The sequence below is a fragment of the Synchiropus splendidus genome, chromosome 8 (assembly GCF_027744825.2).
Source record: "Synchiropus splendidus isolate RoL2022-P1 chromosome 8, RoL_Sspl_1.0, whole genome shotgun sequence".
NCBI classification, from domain to species: domain Eukaryota; kingdom Metazoa; phylum Chordata; class Actinopteri; order Syngnathiformes; family Callionymidae; genus Synchiropus; species Synchiropus splendidus.
The window spans coordinates 22,169,286-22,184,479 of NC_071341.1; the positions used below are offsets into that span (position 1 = coordinate 22,169,286).

General features: G+C 49.4%; 1 protein-coding gene across 2 annotated transcripts in view; it reads right to left on the bottom strand.

Moving 5' to 3' along the window:
• Positions 1–10,107: 10,107 nt before the first annotated feature.
• The window catches only part of arhgap35a (Rho GTPase activating protein 35a), a 57,413-nt gene continuing 52,326 nt past the window's right edge, over positions 10,108–15,194 (bottom strand). For both annotated transcript variants that reach the window (XM_053873423.1, XM_053873424.1), the window contains exons 6-7: positions 13,898–14,003; positions 10,108–13,507 (exon numbers count right to left, since the gene is read on the bottom strand). In XM_053873423.1, the coding sequence (XP_053729398.1) occupies positions 13,021–13,507; positions 13,898–14,003 (593 nt within the window). In that variant the 3' untranslated portion in view covers positions 10,108–13,020. The remainder of the gene's footprint in view (positions 13,508–13,897; positions 14,004–15,194) is intronic.

Consider the following 15,194-nt stretch of genomic DNA (forward strand, 5'->3'; position numbering starts at 1 on the left):
CCGTTCTCTGAGAAACTGTGTGGAACAATGGAGTTTTCAACAACTTCTCCGGTGTGCTGTTGGTGTTTTGGCACTTCAAGGGCAAGCTGAGACCGGGGCCTCCACGCCCGGCCTAAGCGCCTTTAAGCTCTAAAGCCCGGTACATTTGACTTGAGCGAGCGCTTCAAGCGCGGCGCACAGTTGGGAAAGAGCTAGTTGGGCACGCGTGCGCATAATTTACACAGCTGCTTCCTCTCACCGCACGTGGCAAAATCATCACTGCATCATCACCATGAAGCTGGGAAATTCATCTTTGTTTCGGACGTCCTAAAGAGGGGTATTTTTGGTTATTCTGCTTTGCTCTTTACCCTTAGTTTGCACTCACTAGTCTTATTATTATTGGAAGCGAAGCCAAGCAACGTGGCCGAGGTCTCGCTGCTGTGTTTTCTTGTGACAATACAGGAAGTCTGAGTCTGAAAAACACTGTTCTCACCATGTTTGTCTAGGCCCTACAGCGGCGGGACTGTCTTGGACACGTCTTCTTCAGAGGAGGACGGAGAGTAATAGCCAACGCGTGTTTGATAGAGTTGTTTGTGGTCAAGGCTAATGTGGCTCCTCCAAACATGGCTAGCTCACCAAGCTGAGAAGCGCTGGCTGCTCAGCGCAGGGTGGAGGAGTGCAAGCGCCTGCTGCGCTCAGGAGGAAATTCTCAGGGCGATCGATGTGGAGGATTAGGGCCGGCTTTGGGGCTCAGAGGCCTGGATCTGAGCAGTATTCTCAGCGGGGCCCCTGAGAGAGCAGAGGAGGAAGGCGGGAGGGGAGAGGAGAGAGGGCTAACCTGGAACTGTCAGGAGGCTGAGAGAGGCTGGGCCTGGCTGGGAATAGAACCGTGAGCCGGTCCCATTCCGGACACTGCCACCCACTCGGACGGAACCCCCCGGGTGCCTCTGATTGGATAAGCTGCGGCTGAAGAGAAGGGCCAATTTACAGCGACGGGACCGAGAGAAAACAGTCTGATAAAGGCTGATGAAGTTGATGATTGTGTCTCCTTACTCGCCCCCTTGGTCTCTCCATTTTCTCCAGGCCACATGGCTGGTTGCCTCCTATCTTGATGAGGGCAGCACAAAACAAAAGGCTGCCTCCGTCTGTGTGTGCGTCTGCCTGGGATGCTCAGGATTGGTCAGCCCGCTCGCCGCTCTCCCCCGGGTGCACACAGTCGGATCCATGATTCATTTTGCAATGAGGAGGAAAGGAAAAAACGGAGGAGAGAGGAGAGCGCGCGAGAGAGAAGAAACAGCCAAGACCACTGGGAAATTATACGGCGGAGCCGCGCGGTGGATCCGGAATTAAACGGCATAATTAATCAAGCAAAAAAACAAGCACGTTGCTCATACATTTATTATTTGCATTTTTTCCACTTCAGGAGATGTAATCAGCAGACATATAGATATATATACACGTCGGGCCCCTGATCCGTGTCACAGGGACTCACTTCCACCGCTGACCCTAAAACTGCCATCCAACATCTAAAGTCGCCTCCACCACAAACCAGACGCAGAGACTCAGGCGCGTCTTTACATGAGGGAGGCTTCACACCGTGGAGTCGCCCCGCATGACGCCTGGTTCGTTCCTGACCCGCTGAAGACGGAACTAGACACGGGGGCTGAAATATCGCGACAGCTTTAGGAAGCACCGAGGCAAACTTTCAATTCTCTATTCTGCACTTTAACAGCGCAGCTTTAAATGTTTCTGATCAGAGGGAAATGCTGACACGGCGACTCATGAACTGAGTCGGTAGTTTAGCAGTCTAGCAAATAAGCTCACAGATCTGTTCTGGACAGACAAGAAAGTCCTTCCTCAAGTAGAGACGTTCTATCGCTGTGGAGCATAGTTCTGAAGCGATGAAGAATCGGAGATATGTAAGGCAGAAGTGGCATGTTCTGGTCACCACAGTAAATCTTTCAGAAGATCGCCACCTGTCTAACATTACCTCCAACTACAATGTAGTACCTGACTGAGAGTGTTGGCGCAGCCAGGGTGGAGAGGGTCTCCAGTGGGGTGACCTCTGATGGCTCACTCTCACAGGAATGAGGACCAGTTCCTCCCATCCAGGTGGAGATGAAATCCTGACCCAGGTGGACGGGTGGAGTATAGTGGGGTTCACGAATATCTGCGAGAGCAAAGAGGACTTTGAGAAGGTCTGTCGTGGAGACGACACAGCTGAGGCAAAAGGCTGAGATTTTGAATGGCAGGTTCATCTATAGTTCAGGGGTTCTTGACCTTTTTGATCTCAGGGCCCACTTTTCCCAGAACAAATGGACCCGGGGCCCATTCAAGTAATAGAACTGATTCATGACTGATGTGTTTCGTTTGTGATCAATAACCATATTTAATCTACTCACATGTAAACAAACCGAAACATTGTGAAATGACATGAAACCATGTGATTATTGCCAAAAATATTTATGTGTCAAGTCCATCCAGCAGCAGAACCAGGTGCAAGTCATATTCATAAAATTTACTAAACAAAAAAAAATACCCTTGATGCAAACTGTTGAGAAAATTGGAAAAACTGAATTAAATTCTGAATTAAATTAAATATAATAAATCCATGTCTAAATAGCATAACATCAAAATAATTTTATTTAAACTCCACAGAAGATCTAAGTGAAGTGTAAATGAAAGTATCACCAGCAAATATTCTCATTCATTTCAAAACTGCTTCAACAGGTGCTTTCATGAACAGTTTTACAGTTCTTTATCATTTTTTTCTTTTCAAGATCTTCTCCATTGTTGGTAACTACCACAGATGTGCAGCTGTCAAGTCAATTCAGTGACTCACTACTGCCACCATACGTGGCTCATGTGTTCATGTGAGCGTCTTTCACGGCCCAGAGGTGTCAAACAAAAAACTTCTAACAGCCCTCTAGGAGGCGCTCGCGGCCCAACCATGGGCCCCGGCCCTATGGTTAAGAATCACTGACCTATAAGACCATAGGATGCAATACTAGTACTAGGAATAAATGCCTCTTATCTTATCTTATAGAGGAGTGCTTGAAATTTGAGTGCTAATATTTACATTATGCTAAACAGTTGATGCCAAATTACCACGACACTGTAGTGCGCCAGTACTGTTGTGAAGTGAGGGGGCAGTGATGTCATCATTTTCAACAAGGTGCGGATCACCGGTCCACACGAGCACATGGTTTCAAACAGTGGTGGCTGAAAACACCTGACACGACCGACACGTCTCCACGAGGACAAATGCAGCCCAAGTCATGTTCGTGCCGAGGTGAATATAGTTGGAATCTAATTCAGAACTCATTGAAATTTCAGCAAAAACACACTGAGTTCAGTTTAAAGTACTTTTTCCGTTCAAAGACAGAAAATTCAGTTCTGCTGCTCAGTAAATATGAACTTGTTCAGTCCACGAGCTTGGCCCCTCGACTCCCCCAGACATGTTTAATTCAAATGTGTGTTGACATATATATATATATATATATATATATACAGTGGTACCTCGGTTCTCGACCACAATCCGTTCCAGACAGCCGTTCGAGAAGCGATTTGTTGGAAACCTGAATCGATTTTTCCCTTTACAATGAATGGAAAAAGAAATAATGCGTTCCAAGCCTTAAAATAGTCTTTTGTAGGAGTGAATGTAGAGTGTCTGCTGCAGGTGGCTGTTCCTCTATGTGTGTGGCCGCTGCATGTGGGAGGGGTTGCCGAGTGAGTGAGGTCTCTCCAGAAGTGAAGAGGTGCCCGGTGCGTGTCCAGCTCTGAATGTGCGCTTCTGTGCAGTTTGGCTGTGACAAAGTCATAAACCAAGTCACGCTCTGTCCCAGACTGGCCTCATCCCTGTCCCAGCTCCAGCCCACAACAGGACATCAAACCCTGGAGTGAGCGCTCCAGCACCTCCCCTGTGACACTCTACCACGGTCCAGTGTGGAGACAGGAAAGGTTTTACACCTCAATATGAAGAAAAAACAGTCAGTAAATGTAGCTAACGGGACACGTCTGCATACAGAGGCTGCGTTATACACAATAACAAAGCGCGTCATGGGTCAGCTGATCGTTCTGTTTTTTCTGGCTTTTTTCGGGGGCGTTGGAGTTCTGGATTTTCGTTCGAAATCCGAAGCAAAAATCTAGAAATTTTGGTTCGAATTCCGATTTGTTCTGGGACGTTCGAAAACCGAGGCACCACTGTATTTCACCATGGTGGTGATGTTGTCTAATTCCTTCAGAAATGTCAAGACGTCACAGCGGACGCAAGGTTTTGTTTTCAAACAAATTCCAAGTGACATTGACAAACCCAGCTGCAGTTGGAAACTCAGCTTGAGCAGGGCGAGACAAACAGCTGGGACAAAGCGCACGGCGGACTTTAATGGGAAGGTAATAGTGGCAAACATGCAGAGTGATGGCAGGAGAGACCCCCCCCGACCACCCCACCCCCCACCCAACTGCTTTATCACCCTCCGCCGTGGCTTCATATAAATGGCAAGACGATAACGAGGAAGATAAAAGTCGACATCAGAGATTAATCTCACAGGGAAAAAAATGCTGTGGGTCATTTTGCAAGATTTCACTCAGTTCTCCAAAATTACACCAGATGATTCAAAAGGTCCTCAGAGTTACAAAATAATACAGATCCGAACTATTCGGACTTCCACGCCGTTCGCCGGGACCTCTCCGCTACTTTCTCTGCATTATTGATGCAGCCCAAAAAGAGCAAGTGCTGCGTCTTCACAGGCCGCTCACTGGTGGAGACTCTTTCCTGGATCGGTCTGCTCACTTCACTTTCAACCCTACATGTTTGGAGGTGTAGCTAGTTATTTCAACCCTTAAAAACCCGCCATCCACTGCGTGTGACTGGAACCTATCACCTACTGATGCTGTCCAGGAAGCTGATGAATACATGAGCCCTTCATTCACTTGTAGTTGAAAAGGTGTTGTTAAAAGAGCAGCGTTTTGGAAGGAAACATTCCTCGTATCAAGCATTCACTCACTCAGCTCAGCAGCCTGATGTCAGATGAATCGCCAGAGCTGGACTGCAAAAGAAAGAGAATATGATGAGTACGACAGATTAACAACAACTTAGTGTCCGACTTTATATCAGCTCCAAACCTCAATAAGGAAAATAACTTCATCTTTTTGTTGTAGTCCAAAAATGTTTCGCGATGTGAATAAAAATACTTTAGAAGTTTGAACACAAGTTTGTCTGTAAAGTTGCGCTATAAACGTAGGTCAAACTGCTGGAGGGCGGCGCTAAAATGAGTGGACAGTCAAAATGGCGGATCAGGGAGGCAGAATTGTGCATGTGCATTTGGGGTGAAAAAGACTGAGCCAGTTCACTTCCATCACCCAGTGTCCGGGTTGTTGATGCAATGGCATCACATCAGGCAGGTTGTTTATTTTATAACTCATAATGAGTAAATGTAACTTCAAATGAAGAATTCAACGGCACTTTCGACGACATGCGAAACATTTATACTGGCAAAAGCAGCTCTCTGTTCTGGACCTGCATCGAGACTGGCGGACATGTACAGCTTTATTAGCATCAACATCGGAATCGCTACACGTTAACTCCGTCGGAAGTCACGACACTTCAGTCCAGAAGCAAGTGAGGCGGCTAATTGTCCCCCAGAAGCACCTGGTCATATTCTCCAGAGGCCAGTGAGTGACTGAGTACGACCGTTTCAGTCCTCTTCCATTTCATACCCTCCATTTTGTTGGAGATTTCTCACTCCCGTCTCACATCACTGTTAAATTTTTCAAACTGTTTGGTACCAGAGAAGACGCAAACAAGTCGCGGCTGTAGCCCCTTCGACAGTTAGCCACATGTAACAACGCTAGCAACACATACAGCACCTCACACCTCATCTGCAGTTTTGCCGCACTTAAACTTGAGCAAGATTTCAATTGTTGACATGAATTCATTAACCAAAGAGTGCTGTAATGTGCTTCATGTCATTTATGGAGAATATTTGGGACGAACAGCGAACAGCGAACGTCCATGTCACATGGTGCTAGCTATACGAGCTAATGAGCCACAGCTCTGAAATAACTGGCTGAAATACATAGACTCCACCACTTGGGGCAGAGATTGATAGACGGGTTGGTGCAGCGGCAGCAGTGATGCGGTCGCTGTATCGGACCGTCGTGGTGAAGAGGGAGCTGAGTCACAAGACGAAGCTCTGGATTTACCGATCGATCTACGTTCCCACCCTCACCTATGGTCACCAGCTTTGGGTCATGACCGAAAGGATGAGATCGCGGATACAAGCGGCTGAGATGAGTTTCCTCCGCAGGGTGGCTGGGCGCACCCTTAGAGATAGGGTGAGGAGTTGGGTCATCCGGGAGGAGCTCGGGGTGGAGCCGCTGCTCCTCCACATCCAGAGGAACCAGCTGAGGTGGCTCGGGCATCTGATCCGGATGCCCCCTGGACGCCTCCCTGGGGAGGTGTTCCGGGCATGTCCTACCAGGAGGAGACCCCGGGGAAGACCCAGGACTCGCTGGAGAGATGATGTCTCCGGTCTGGCCTGGGAACGCCTCGGGATCCCCCGGGAGGAGCTGGAGGAGGTTTGTGCGGATCGGGAAGTTTGGGTTTCCTTGCTCCGAATGCTGCCTCCGCGACCCGACTCCGGATAATCGGCAGGAGAAGGTGAAGGAATACAGAGTAAAAAGACGAATGTGATTTGGGTGTGAAAAGCAAATTCTGGCACAGGTCAGAGACCTGGCTGTGAAAAGTCCCAGCTGGGGACGCGGACGCGCGCCACACTATCTCCCGCGCACTGAAGTGGATGCATCTGAACCTCCTCGTCTCCATTGTGCGCATAAATAGCGAGTGTTTGAAAGGTACCGCTGGTCAATACCGCTTGTTCCTGGAGCTCCGTCATCAATCGGGGTATCAATATGGAAACACCCAGGTGACCCAGACATTCATCAATGGGCCCCTGGGGCGGAGGAGGAGGGGGAGGAGGGCAGCGGCTCCCGGAGCCATCGATGAGACGGAGTCAAACCCGGACAGTCCGTATTGATAAGAGCGTTTCCACCTGTAGCCGCCGCCAGACAGGCCGCATCTGAATTCAATAGCTGCGCTCGGAGCCGGCGAAGACGCGCTCGAGCGGAGCGACGTGCCTCGACTCGTCATCCGAGCGCTTCCTCCATAAATCCCTCTGATTTCTGGGGTTTGACTCTGCAGCTGCGCGTCAACGCAAAGCAGCCGAGACTCAGAATTCACTTCTTTGTCTGAATTCAGAGGCGTGTTTCCCGGTCCCGGCTCAGCCAGACCTTCACTCCCCTCCTCGCACCACCGTCTCCTCAGGATCAGAACCTGCTCTCACCGCTGACATCCTCATCTCGACCCGCTCCGGGTCCCGGGTTCGCTGCCGCTGCGGCGCACGGCGGGGCGAGGGAGACTCCTAGCGGAGAGTTTGTGACGGTGCAGGACTCGACGAGACGCGGGGACGCCTGTTCAAGCGGCGGCTTGACGTGATTTCATTCAGAAACTAAGAAGCAAACTGTGAAATAAAGGCATGTCGCTCCTTCTCTTGACAGTTTCCACCAGACGGGATCAGTTTTGGTACCTTGCTCCTCATCTCCACAACTCTGTTTGTGTCTCAGAATCAGAATGGAATTTATTGCCATGGTCAGTGGGGGTTCCACCAACTAGGAAAGTGCTCCGTATAAATATAAAAATAAAATAAAATAACAAAGGCTGATCACAAATTCAACAGTCTGAGGGCCCCGGGGAAGAAGCTGCTCCTGTGACGGCAGGTTCTGGTCTGGATGGACCGTAGCCTCCTGCCAGAGGGAAGAGGAGCAAACAGTCCATGACCAGGGTGAGAAAGGTCGAAGGCTCCGATCCCACCTGCACGTCTCTGGGTCCTGGAGACAGACAGGTCACGAGGAGGTGGCTGGCTGCACCTGCCTGTCCACTGTCTACTTCCGTCACCATCATAATACCCACAATTCCTCTCGCAATACTTAACAGAAACTCTGGTTCAGCAGCTGGATTCCAAATTTTGCTCTGGACCCGTGGCATGGGACCAGAACCTGAGAAATGGCGCAGATGTTCATGATCGGGCTGGTCCTGATGATGTCGATGGCCACATCTGACTCTCCATCAAATACCACGCTGGACTCTCTGGTGGACCTCCGGAAAGGTCAGAGTTCAAGGGTCGCGTGTCCCGTGTGCTCAGGGCTCTGCCCTTTTCCATCCCAATCAGCTCCTCCACCGCTTCTCTGTTTCTTCCGGTGCCAGAATGGAGCGATGCTCCTCAAAGGTCATGAACATGGATTTTCTTTGGTGCGACTCAATGAAAAGGTCAGATGAGGGCATCAGGAAATGGCACCCGGGCCTCGGCCGTCCCGCGTGTCGCCCACCAGTGGCAGAGCTGAGGGGGTCCTCAGAGGCGCGGTGACCGCTGAAGGTCCTGCTGACCCTCTCCTGTGGCTCCTGAACAAAGTTTGCAGGGGGACACAGAAGGTTATGGGAAATATGAGCACACACACAGTCATTACTGAGAACAGTAGAATGGAGGATAAATGAATGTTCCTACAGTAAATCAGAAAGTAAACTGATTTTATTTTTTTCATTGATCAGCTTTGTTTTTCATACAGAAAGGTATCAATAATAACGGCCACCACCACTACGGTGACCTCGCTGTGTTGTTAGAACACCTTTAAATAACACTCACTAAACACTCGAACCGCCAGAGTGAGACGCGGGAATTTAAATAACAATGAAAATTCAAGTGATTTTTTTTTATTTTAGAAATGGAATAATAAGCCCCATTCATTATTCTGGTGTTTAGCTACTGTTTCACTTCTGAGTGGCTCTGGGAGGAAAGAGATGAAAGGACTGAGTTTCACGCAGAAAAGCTCTGCAGTTATGTGATTCTGAAAGGAAATTCCTTCATTACTTAATGAAAAATCACTGGTGCTTATCTATTCATACAATCTTTTCCCCTAGAGTTTTGATCAGGATCAGACTACCGTCCTCCAGCTTCATCTGAACTGAAGATCGGGGACCATGAAGCTCCTGACTCCAGTGCAGGGCCTCCTTCATCTGTCGGCACAAGGCAGACCTCAAACTCTCACTTGAATCATGCTTGACTTCTGCCAAGAAGGTGGTGGAGATGCAAGATTCCAGCCTGGTAGTCCCTGGTGTGGCCCTCCGGCCGCCTGAGTGGTGGGGTCAGACTCAGCCCTGTATCACTCCCACACCGACGTCTCCAGCTTGGCTGTGGTGTTGTTGCTTGTTTGAAGAGACTCAATCTTTGGTTAGTCTGGTCCGACGGGCTGTCGAACCTCAGATCTGAGATGCCACGCCCCTCAGAGTGGACCAGGTCTCCGCCCTGGTCTTCTGTAGGAGCGACCTTGAAGCCAAACTTGAACCTTATCTCAATAAACTGGTCCTGGGAAGAGAGAAGACACACTTTCATGGAGACCATCCCACTCTTGGCACCATGTGTGGGGAAAGATGGCCTCGGCCTCAGCCGCGAGGTCCACCATCCTCCACAGTCCAGCATGAGCCTCACATTACATCCCACTAATGACACCACTTGTCAGAGCCAGCTGACCTCAGGATGGTGACTGGCATCAGCAAGACGCCGCAGAAACCCCGACTTCAACATGAGCCAAGTTCTTGAGGCTTTCAGTGAGTCAGGGACCTTCATCTGTTTTAGAAGTAAAGGTCATGGTTTAAGAGAAGGCCCTGCGGAGTCTGCAGGGACAAGAAACAAGTGTGAGAAACTCTCAGCTGCTTCCACCATCTGACTGGTGGTGGAGAGGCTCACGTGGTTGACAGAATGAGAGGATGCAGAACCACATGAAGGAGCGCGGGAAAAGGGACGCGACACTCCAGTGAAGAGCACTCAACCACCAGTGTTTAGTTTGCTGAGTGATGGGAACTTGGTGACACCGGTCTTGTTCGAGTCTTCCGACAGAGGGTTTCCCTCCGAGCACCTGCGAGTCTGAGCCAGTCACGTGAAAGCTTTGTGGGGCCTCACCACCTCTGAGGGGAAGATACTTTGGAGCTGAGGCGAGGACTAACTTGGACCCCTCATTGGAGGTCAAGGTCCAACCAAGGAGGGAGGTGGATCTTGGAGAAGAGCCCATGTTTGTGCTCCATCTGATGTCACCTGAAGGGGGCAGCAATCTCCAGATGCCAGACCTGTTGCAAGACCTAATAAAAAACGAGTCCAGGACCATGTCGGTCGCTCAAGCTCCTCCATCTCCAGCTCAAAAAGCCTCCAGCAAGGTCATTATAGTTTGGGATTTTTCATTAGTTTTCGTTGTTATTTAGTTTTTGTCTTTCAAATTCATTGAGTTTTAATGAGTTTTTAGAGTGGACTGGCTTGTTTTCACGAGTTTCAGTTTGGAAAAATGCTTTGTTGCAGTTTAGTTTTTATTAGTTTTAGTTGTTTTTCTTTCAATAGGGGGGGTAGTGGAACAAGAAGTAAGATTGAAATAGGTCAGAAAAATAGTCAGTAAAAAAAAACAATTTCAAATGCATCAACTTTGGAAACATGAGGCTTTTGCCCAACAACCACCATCACACTCGTCTGCGTTGTCATGTCAGGTCATCGACACAAGTGATGTCATTCTGCTCGACCGACAGCCAGCCAAAATAGATTTTAAATCATCTCAAAATGCTTCTTTATGAAATGCAGATGAAAACGAAGGACATTGTGGCTACAATTTAGTTCATTTTGTAAACAGACAACGCAGTTTGTTATCGTTTTATAAAAGCAATTATTTTTTTATTCTTATTCCAGTAACCAAAAATGATTTTCTTGAACTATATTGACCTTGGGCTGTGGTCAGTACCCAGAACTGCTCTAGGACTGGACACTTGGATCCGGAGTTCAATCAGACCCAAACCAACAGCATCTTTTAAACAAGATTTCATTTATTAACTATGATACAGATCACATAAGGCCTTGCTGTTTACACCATTCCCGTCCAGACAAGTTACTCAGCAGTTTTTTTTGTTTTTTTTTTTTCTGTTACCTTATCCTTTTTACAGTACTTCATTTCTTCACCCCCCTCACCCAGCCATTTATTTTTATTCTTTAATCATCTCTTAAATAGTGAGAGTGGTGGAGCCCTCTTCCTCGGTGGGGAAGAAATCATGCATTACATCGGGCTGCTGTCTCAACGCAAAATACTTAATAAAAAAAACACATTTGACACTTTAATTAATAAAATAAAACATAAAAAAAATCTTTTTTTTTCTCACCACTTACTAAAGGGCAAAGTGTTGGACCCCCTCCCGCGACATACCAATACATTTGAATATAGTTTGCTTGTTTCTGGTTTTAAATTAACAGACATCTGCCACCATGAAAAAAAAAAAAAAAAACAGCCGCGTGATGGCTGCACCGAAGTCACATTTGAATTGTTCTTCTACACTTTACTTCCCGTTTCTGCCTCAACCCTTTTTCCAGTCTTTGGCTGCCTCACAGTCGCTTCAGTATGAACACATTGATATACATGGGGAACGGCGCACACACAAGTACCAGTGGTCAACACTCCTTCCTCTCCCAAATAATGATCCCATTCACCCCTTCCCTGCCTTCCGCTCCCCTCCCTCCCTCCCTCCGTCTCTCTTCTCACACTTTCTCTGAGGATCAGTGTGTGATCTGGATGAGCTAACAGCAGGGTAGTGACCGCCAGGAGAAGCACATTCCTTTCCTTCACGTTTGTTTGGATCATGCTGGTGTCTGGCCGCCTGCCCAGCGCGGCTCGCTCGCTCGCATCTCAGCCTCAAACATACACACTCCGTTGGTCTCGTGGAGTTGCAGGAGCCATGTCAACGGACTCGTCTTCATGAGATCCAGCGTCATGTGACCCCGGCCAGCAAAGTTCACGTGCACGCTCAGACAAGCACAAACGCCCGTGTGAGCGCTCACTTGGATGTGGGTTTGGGAAACGATCCTGGAGGACCGGCTCGCCGGTTTCCACGGCAACGCCAGGCCGGGCCCAGGAATTTGCGATGCTCCTCTCCAGTCATGCAGACGGATGAATGGACTGTCTGTTCCGGGGGGCCGAGTCTTCCGAAGCCAACTGGGCCCACTGGGAATGGGAGGTGTGGCGGTGCAGGAGCGACAGTCTGGGGCATCAGGTGAGTGGTTTACACCCCTGGAGGTGACACCCGAGGAGCAGCGACGATGGGACGGCGCTGAGGAACTCTGACTTCCAGTCTTCAGACACAGTCGCTGGGAGCTCAGACTAATAAATGTCACCACTCGGTGCTGAAACAGCAGCGGGGGGAAGCGATCTGCAGTGGAAAACACGGCTGCAGTATTGGTTTCTCCCACTAGATGTCAGTGGTGTGATCCGTTAATGAAGCTGGCGCGTGGGGTCACGTCGAGGCAGCTTCATTCAAAAAAAAAAAATGTGCCTTCAAAGTGCTGGGGAAAGTGCTTTTAAATCGAGGTCCAGAGAAGGAAAACTGCAGCTGGTGAGACCACCACAGAGACAGACAGACGGCCAGACACTCCACCACTCTGTCAGATGAGGCAGACTAAAAAGAAGAAGGAAAAAAAAAACCTGTCGTTTCAAGTGTTCACAAGGACAAGAAGATGTGCAGCCCAGCAGATCAGGTCGGGTGAGTTGGGTTCCTCCTCTGTGCTTGGCAAACCGCCACCGTGTGACTCACAAGAATTTGTGACATCCTGTCCAGTGAGTCGAAACACTTCCTCGCACGTGACCTCTGCCTCAGTTCATTCCCTGATACCAGGCGCTGTTTCCTGTTGCTGACCAACGTTGGTTCTCCGTCAGGCTGCGGCGTTCAGATCACGTGAGACTGAGGCGTTTCTGAACACAACCGCTAGGGGGCACACTCGCCTCCGTCTCCCAGCTGAGTCGCTCTCTCCCTGTACATACTGCATGTCAGTGCTCCAACTTCCTCTGCTGCTTTTTTCATTCATCTTCTTCAGTTTCATTGTGGACTTCAAAATCTATTTCTCTAAATCCCTAAATCTCTCTTTAATCTGATGATTCATCCTGCCTGCGGTTCCCTTGATCCCTGGTTCACAGTGTGTGTTGTTCCGTGGGGGGCAGGTGGGGGTGCAGGGAGGGTGGGAGAAGGGCAGGGAGCGGCGACTGCGGGGTGGGAGGTGGGGAGTGAGGAGGGGACTGGTGGTGGTGGTGCAGGTGATGGTGGTGGTGGTGGTGGTGGATGGGAGGGCCGTAGTGCGGGATGACCGGAGGGGTGGCGGGCAGCACGTAGGGGGTCGGGGAGGGCGTGGGCGAGGAGGAGTAGCCCCCGGCCATGCAGGAGTAGGCTGAGGTTCCCCCGGAGAGGGTGGAGGTCGGGGAGCCGGGCAGGCCGTCGGCCAGCGGCTGGTTGTAGAAGAAGTAGGCGCACTGGTGGATGAAGCTCTCGATGATTGTCTGGTAGGTCCGGGTGGCGGTCAGGGCGTCCATGGTGGTGAAGTCCGGCCGCATCAGTGTGGGCCAGAAGCAGATGGACAGGTTCTCGCTGGTCATCAGGTTCAGCTTGTTGTTCTGACTCACCCTGAAGGGACAAAGGCACAAGGTTGGCCGAGAGCCACAGAGAAATCTCACTCACATCACAGCCCCAGAGTTGAAACACACGCAGACACCAGCCGCTCTCAACACAAAACTATCTGAATCACGGGTTTGAGTTTTTGTGCTCTTTGTTTACGAGCAGGACCCAGACATCCTGAGAAACGGGAACATATTTGTCAATCACCACTCAGAGGGTTCGGCCCTTACATGACGGTCGAGCGACATGAACGAAAAGAGCTCGATAGAGGCGGCACTCGGTCGATAACAGGACCGGAATGTAAAGTAAAACACACGTCGCTCGAGCAGAGAAATAAGAGGGTCTTGTGATCCGCCCGCGAGTCAGAGGTCGCCTCCGACACGTCACTCACTTACTTACTTGTTCAAGTGGCTGATAACATATTTGAAGACCTCATAATTCTCCTTGGGGAAATGGCGGAGAATGTCCTTCATGGTCTGGAAGCGCTGCTCCCTATCGTTGATCTCTGAACGGTGGCAGAGAGAGAAGACAGATTAGAGGCGGGAGGAGAGTGGCTGAAAGAGAAGATCAGGAGAATCGGAGGCGAGGATGGAGAGCGGAGGAGATAAGGATGGACAGGGAGGGAAAGCACAACGGACAGGAGGGAATGAGAGGAGGAGCGGACGCAGCCTGGAAACTCACACATAACACGACCGTCAAGCCGCTTCTTGGAAAAGGGACCCCAATAATAGCTTCAGCAACTTTTGAAAAAAGTGCATTAAAGACTTGCAATGAGTTGCAACATCTTGTTATAAAGTGAAAAGGTGGCATCGCTTCAATCCCGCCTTCATATTTCACGACATATTTCTGAGTCTTATGAAGCTATTGCACTTCTGTTTAAACGCCACCGTCTCAGCTCAGAAGGCGCTTTCAAGTCCACGAAATGATTTGTGCCATTCACTTCCAGGAATCAGACCCAACTATGGCAGGAATTCTATTTCATGAGCCGTTTTCTTTCCCTTGTATCTCTCTGTTCCTCTCAAACAAGTTGAACCAGCGAGAGGAATCCAGCAAAGGCGCTTGTCACTTGGTCCGATACACAACTTGTGGACGGGTTATGGAGGAAAAGTCCACAATGACAACACGGACACCATGTCACAGACCAGTCATTACTAGTGACGGGCCGACGAGGCTTCATGAAACAGCGTCCTCATTTCAGAGCCCACTCTATGGCGCTCTCTGCTCTAAAGTCTTTGGATTTGAACACCCATTTCAATGGAACTTCACCTCATTTTTAAACCAACAGCGCCACCTACTGAGCTCTGAAAGTAAGGACACTGTCTTGTGAAGCCACGCTGGTCCATCACTAGCCATTACTCACTAGCTAGCCACTTCACATCCACTAGAATTAGATTCAAACACCATTTGAACACTAAGAACCGGGGCTCCACCCTGGTTACTATGGTAACCCCCAGCACATTGGCGCTATGAATACCCAGATACAGAGGAGAGTCGTCGGCAAATGGGTCAATTGACTTCGCCGCACAATAACTCCTGTATGATCGATAAAAAAAGCAAGTTGAGTGTTTATAATGCGGCAAACGCTGATGCTATTCCAGTGAGGAGGCGGAGAAGACCACCCCAACTAGAAAAAAAGTCTTATCGAGTGGCAGGAAAACTCAACAGTACAAGGCCAGGATCGAATGTTTGTTATTGT